This window comes from Cheilinus undulatus, linkage group 23, assembly GCF_018320785.1.
Source record: "Cheilinus undulatus linkage group 23, ASM1832078v1, whole genome shotgun sequence".
NCBI lineage: Eukaryota > Metazoa > Chordata > Actinopteri > Labriformes > Labridae > Cheilinus > Cheilinus undulatus.
In genome coordinates, this window is record NC_054887.1 from 31,471,885 (window position 1) to 31,478,790 (window position 6,906).

Below are 6,906 nucleotides of genomic sequence, written 5' to 3' on the forward strand. Positions count from 1 at the left end.
AGAACCACTGACTTATTCAACATTACATATTTTTATTTAATTGACATTACTTGGTAGAAATCAGTTTTCCCATTGACATTAAAGAGTTTTTTGTCCAAAAAAAAACAAAAACAAATAATATTGACCGCTGTCTAGGAGCATCCCTACAGCATGATGCTGCCATCACATCATGGTTGATTCATAAAACCAATAAAAGGACAAAACATCCATAGGGGTGAGTACTTTCTATAGTTACTGTGCTTTTTCCATTTGCATTGTTTCCATTACAAGAATTACAAAATGCTGTCAAGGTCTTTACATTTTACATTATTTATTGATCAGTTGCCATTGAACCATTTGGTTATTCTTGAGCTGGGTGCTTAGCGAGGGCAAATCCAACCCGGTCCTGTCCTCTGTCAAATATGCTATAAAACTGAGTCAGAAACACATCTCCCAGAATCCACAGGGGGCCTTCGGGAGTTACGATGTCGACGGCCTGGAAACCACTGAAGCACAGCTCCCTGTCTCCAAGCATCTCCTAGAGACAGAATGAGAAAAAATCCATATTGTTTTAACAATTAGAGGAATTTCAGTATTATACTGTGTGCTTTCTGTTCAAGTCCATTTAACTGGCCGTGTAAATCAGACAAACGACTGAATGAGTTGTCTTTGTTAATCTACAGTCCCAGGGCCCAGTACATACAAATGTACCAGCTGGCAACTGCTAAGCAAAGTCAATCTAAGAGAGGCAATAACTGGACAGAATGACAAACCTTCCTAACGTATTGTTCAGCAGTAAGTGTGTACTCTTTTCCACCAAGGAGAAATGTCACATGAGGCAAACTGGACAATCTGGCACAGTCGAGAAGGAACTGCAGGGGAAATTTTGAAGAATATTTCATTGAATGGAAGTCTAAGCATCACTGATGAATGCTTGATTTTTTTTAAAGAGATTGCTTACCTCTCCTATGTTTGTTGGACTTGCTCCAATTAGCTGCTGAAGGTTGAGGATGTCATTGGTTGGTCCGGCGATGAGGGAGGTTCCAGTATCAACTATGGCCTGGCAACTCTGGGGACAGAATGAACTCATGCCTTGCACTGCAATGCTGAAATTAACAGAGACGTTTTTCAGTTACAGTTCCACCCTAACTGTCTGCATGCACTCCAAACACAGTTAACTGATGTGACCCAACAAGTATGGGAGTTGAAGCCCAACTCAGGAAAGGCTTAAATTTTTGGTTACATTAAAACTAATCAACTGGTGAAGAAGAATCAAAATATAGAAGTGTTAAACCTGTCCATCTTGATCTGCCAGTATGCCTTGGCAGTCACAGGAAGCCAGTTAATTGGTCCAGTGTAATACATCTCGTCTGTTCCGCCCAGCAACAGTTCACCAACTGGGTCGCTTTCAGAGGTTCTCCTGCATGGACAAAAATCAGCAAAACGCAGTTGCCATTGCGGTGCCATTTGTTGGTCTGAAAAATATCCTTGAACCTTGCTAGTCCTCCATTTGTCTCACCTGCTGAGGTAGAAAGAGAAGATGGGTTCCTCTACGGCCTTCTGTGCCATCAGGTTGTCAAAAACGGGGTTCCCAAGGATCTCTGCCAGGGATGGGTAACCCAACCCAAGAACACCGTCAAATTTGGCCATTACAAAAGCAGCACCAGGCTCGTAGACCGACTCCCCAAACTCTTGGTTTAGGGCGGTCAGACCCCCAACCTGGAACAGAGGATTTCAAAAAATAAAGTTGACAGTGCAGATCAGTAAATTATATTTTGTCGGGAAGGGTTAGGGTAATGGGAAACGTGGGTAATATCAGACAGTCCCATATTAATGCAGTAGAGATGTATGTCATGCATCCAAGTTTGCCAGTTTGTTTTTTGTTTTTTTGTTTTGTTTTTTTGTTTTGTTTTTTTAGTTTTCTGGATTTAAAGGCTCCCATCTGATAATGCCACCGTATTGCATCCAATGTGTCAAGGAGGGATTTGTGGCCAGTGATGGTAAAATTGTCTTGAAAAAGCAATCTTGTCTGTCAATAAGGTAAACATTTACCCCCGATTTGGATTTAAAAAAGCTTGTTGCCTAAAGCAGGGGTTCTCAACGTCAGGTCGGGACCCCATTGGGGGTCTCGAGACACTGAGGGGGGTCTCCAGATGGCTTAAAAAAACTAGGACTATTTTTAAATTTGCACTGTTGCCGCTTTACACCAATTTTTCCCAATTTCAACCCTTTGTCATCACTTTTTTCCCACCAATTTTGCCAACTTAAAGACATTTTCATCACTGAAAACCCATTTTTTGTCAATTTTAAACCCTTTCCACCACTTTTTATCTGCCTGTTTTTGCCACTTCTAAAGCAAGTCTTGCCACTCTCCACCTATTGTTGGCTCTGTTTACCCATTATTGCCACTATTATTCCCTCTTTACCACTTTTTATGCCACATTTCACAATTTGATATGCCCATTTTTTGGCCAGTTTAACCCATTTTAGCTATTTTTAATGTATGTAATTCTATTTTAAACAACAGGATTAACATTTTTAAGAGGACAACTTACTGCACAAATTAATGAAAAAGATATATGTGTTTGTTTGATAAGAGTGGTTATGAATCAGGTTAAATTTAAAATACCACAGCTTAAGTTTACAATGGACCATGATTTTGCTCGCCCTCAGTTTGGCTGGGCCATTTCTTCCCCCCTTAAGGCCCATTTATGCTCAATGTTAAATACGAATCCGGATACAGACTGAGCCTTCTGTCCCTACTCCGCGTTCATTTCGTCCGTATTTCTGCACGTTTCCATAAAGCTTACGGATACGGGCCAAACGGAGCAGTACCACCGGAAACCATGGGGGCAGTGTTGCTGTCACTACCCGGCACGTAGCTCTAGTGAGACACGAAGAAGGAATAACAATGGTGGAACTTTCTGAGGAAAAGTTGTGCGAGTTGGCCTCCTACAACGCTGCCTCTATTTTTGTCTTTTATGCAGGAGGTACATTATCAGTACCTCCTCCACAGCCACCATGTTTGTTTTTGAGTCTGTTGTTGTCATTAACTTTTGACTCGCAGTGACGGTAACATCGTTTGAAAAGGACGTATGCATTTCGTATGAACAGGGAGTATAAATGGGCCTTTATGGACGGCCTTGTCTCCACATGCCTATTCTTGAATGTTCATGGCTATGTTCATCCACCTTCAGTAACAGCAAGGGTCCCCGGTCTCTGGCACCTTTATTTTAGGGGTCGTTGGCTGAAAAGGTTGAGAACCCCTGACCTAAAGAAACACAGACTGTGCGTAATACAGGCTGTGTGTAATACAGGCTGTGTGTAATACGGTACGCCTCTGCGCAGGTAGCCATCAGATTGTGAAACGCTGTTGACACATTCAAAGACAGTCACCTTTGTTTTGTTATTACTAGTGATATGTAAAACAAGTGAAATTAAAGACTGACAGCTCAACATGGTGGACAATATGTTTTTTGCTTGTCTTACAACTGGCTTTGGTGCGAGTTTGCAGATAGTTATAGTCAGGGTTTGGTAGTACTGTAAGCCCGTCTACAATGGCTGGGGTGTCCAGTTCATACTGCCCACATACACGTGAATCTGTTATGTTAGGGTAGGCATTAAAAAAAAACAGTGTACTGGGTGAGACTGGGTAGATCAAGCGCCAGTCCTCATAGCACTGGTCTTTTTGTTTTGCTACCTTGGCTCCAATAACCAGTGTTGGTCTGCATCTGTAAGCTTTGCAAGAACTGTCCACTGGGATTCCTGAGCATCACCCTATAAATGCAGTTCTTTTGCAACCTGAAACAATGATGTAAGTAGAATATGTGAGGATGGACCTTCACTGTGTCTCGAGCCATGACTCCCAGCAGGTGTCCGGATCCGTAGTTAATCCCAAACATCCGACCATCGTGATGAAATGAAGTTGACTCAAATGCCCTGAAACGTCTGTGCTGAGCTGTGGAAACACACAAACACCAACAGATAGACCTTGGACATTTTATCACAGCCATGCTGTCATGGTGACCTGACCTACAAACACAAACTCTTGGCTGAACTGTGTGTTCTGCAGGGTCTTGTGAGTCGTGTTATGTGTAGGTACCACAGGCTTGGCTGACACAGTAGGATGATGGCACCCAGAGATCAGATGATCCGGTGTCAAAAACCACAGAGAAGTTCTGCTCTGGAGACCCCAAACTGATTTCACCATAGTACTGAGCCTGAAACAGCAATAACACCCCAAAAACTTGAAAAGATCCATCACTGTAGTTGACAGATTCATCCTGAGAAATTGACAACAGTGACCTCTAGAGGAAGTTTATATCACTGCAACAATGTCAAAATAAGTTGTAAAGAAGAATTGATTAATTTTGCTTATCAGCTCTTTTATTGATCATATTACTTCATTGAGTAATGCAGCATTACACACAGCCTGTGGGTAATTACCCACAGGCTGTGTGTAATACTGCATCCCTCAGCCCTGTTTGTTGTCAGATTATGAAGAGCAGTCACACTAAGGGCTGTAAAGAAGGCTGTAGAATCACAATAGACAAATTCTACTGATGTGAAAGATTTTTTCCCATCAGCTTTAGAAAGATTTGTTCTTACGTCCATGAAATTGTAGATCTTCTCGCTGTAGCGTCCGAGCCGCAGAGATGGTGTGCCAGGCGGGTAGCATTGAGCGTAGCGTCGGCTGAACATGTCAGGATGGTGGTCCTTCAGGAACTCTCGCAGCAGGCCTTCAGCACGCAGCTGGGAACGAGTCGAGGGCATCCGCCTCAAAGGGACCCTGAGGGGAATCATTTCGAGCTGAACTTTCATGGCTAATTTGGGGGCCTTTGCTGGAAGTAGGATCATATAATGAAACCAAGAGCTGCCAGGTTTAATGAGACTGGTTTTAGTTTAATGACGTATTTCTCCTACCTGACCAGTGCCGAGCTCGTCCATGTCCAAACCAACTGCAGCAACAACACAAACCTCCACATGTTTGTCTCTGTGAGTCCGTCTGTGTCAGACTGGTATTTGGCAAACAAGAGGAGTTTATCAGGATTCACTGCTGATCTGATTGGATAAGAGAGAAAGCCCTTTTTTTCCATAGTCTCTACTTTTAACCCATTTTTGCCTCTTTTAACCAATTTTGTGCCTCTTGTGGCATATTTTTGCACCTTTGGATGCCTTTTCATTATTTAAGATATCAATTTTGCTATTAAGTCTGACTTTCAACCCATTCTTGCCACTTTCAAACCATTTTGGCTACTTTTTAAAAGCTTTTCACCATTTTCCACCAATTTTTGCCACTGTTATTTCAGTTTAATTTTCCAACCTATTGTTGCCACTTCTTACCATTTTTTCCACACATTTTTGCACCTTTTGCCTTTCCAAGCCAATTTTTGCTATTGTTATCCCATCTTTATGTTTGACCCATTTCTCCACTATTTGAACACTTTTTTCAGCCATTTTTCACTTTCACTTTTGTTGAAATCTTCGGATGAAAAAGATAATAACATGGCAAAATGTCACTCATAAAGCTTGTGTTTTACTGCTCATTTCAGTGAGGGATGCCGTATTATGCACAGGCTGTGCGTAATACGGTACGCCTCTGCACAGATTGTCATCAGATTGTGAAGCGCTGTTGACACATTCAAAGACAGTCAGCTATGTTTTGTATTACTAGTGAAATATAAAACAAGTGAAATTAAAGAGAACAAATGGGGATGACTGGCTGCTCAATATGACTTGAGTACAAAAATTTAAAAAAAAAAAGGATGGGTGCTCTTGGGGAACAGAGGTAAATAATGTCCACTATAAAAGACAAAACCAGGCATTCTTAAGAAACGTGTTTTCACATTTTTGCCATTTTTATTGCAACTTTTTACCAATGTTTGCCACTTTTTTAATCCCATTTAGCCCATTTAAAGGTGTAGTGTGTAATATTTAGCCTAGTAGCATTTAGTAAAACAAACAAACTTGGTTAAATGAAACATGATGTCTATAGGTAGTTCTATCCTAATTAGTGTTCCACCTGAAAAAAATGTGTGTGTTTTTTTTTTTTTTTTATATTAACTCAGAATAAGCAATCTATTCATACATGGGGAGGGTCCCCTCCATGGGCGCCGCCATCTTGAATTATTGCATTTAGCATGTTTCTCTGGTGAAAACTGTGGCAACCAGTGGAATTTAAAAAAAACAAGTGTATCTGTTATTTGGTCACTTCTGTGGCGCCATAGAAACATGCACAAGGCAAAAATTCAAGATGGCAGCGCCCATGGAGGGGACCCTCCCCATGTATGAAATAATGCTTATTCTGAGTTGAAATAAAAAAAATGTTGCCCATTTTAGTCACATTCACTCTGTTGTTGCCACCTTTTTGCCACTTTTGGAACATTTTTTGCCACCTGTAACCCATTTATTGTCATTTACTCTTTTTTGCTACTTTCTGACCCTTTTCCCACCTTTTCCTCCCCATTTTCACTCATATCTGTTGCTTTTATAATTTTTTTTTTTTTTTTTACCATTTTTGCCAACTTTACTTATTGTCACCACTTAGATTGGGGCTCTTGCAAAGCTGTTTTTCAACAATTTGGCTCTTTGGTTGAGTAACACTGGTCCACAATGTCTTGGTCTGCTGAAGCATTAAGATCGGCCTTCACTGGAGATAAGGGGCAGAAGAACTGCCCCATACCGTTATCCCTCCTCCACCAAATTTCACAGCTGAAACAATGCTATAGACAGGTGAGTCCACCTGTACAGTGATCAGGGGTGTAGCTGGGGATTTAGGGTCCCTGGAGAGAAAATTACACAGGGCCCCCTGTAGGTGGCCAGCCAAACAAAAACGAATCATTTTGATCCACTTATGGAATATAAATAACATAAAACACTATTTCGTAATACTCTTTGAGGAGACATTAAATACTTTAATGAGAAAAG

General features: G+C 41.2%; 1 protein-coding gene across 1 annotated transcript; it reads right to left on the bottom strand.

The window, feature by feature from the left end:
• Window positions 1-162: 162 nt before the first annotated feature.
• Window positions 163-4,987, bottom strand: nots (nothepsin). The gene is made up of 9 exons (XM_041781337.1): window positions 4,903-4,987; window positions 4,588-4,768; window positions 4,082-4,199; window positions 3,819-3,937; window positions 1,499-1,698; window positions 1,274-1,399; window positions 941-1,085; window positions 753-851; window positions 163-517 (listed from the first exon to the last, which is right to left on the bottom strand). Exons 1-9 carry the CDS (start codon window positions 4,962-4,964, stop codon window positions 341-343), a joined length of 1,227 nt encoding a protein of 408 aa, XP_041637271.1. The 5' UTR covers window positions 4,965-4,987; the 3' UTR covers window positions 163-340.
• Window positions 4,988-6,906: the final 1,919 nt, after the last annotated feature.

Coding starts and splice junctions, on each gene's coding strand:
- nots (XM_041781337.1), bottom strand. CDS start 4,964: ATGTGGAGGTTTGTGTTGTTGCTGCAGTTGGTTTGGACATGGACGAGC. Junction 3,938..4,081: donor CTGTGTCAGCCAAGCCTGTG/GTACCTACACAT, acceptor GTGTTTCCACAG/CTCAGCACAGACGTTTCAGG. Junction 1,086..1,273: donor TGGCAGATCAAGATGGACAG/GTTTAACACTTC, acceptor TGTTAATTTCAG/CATTGCAGTGCAAGGCATGA.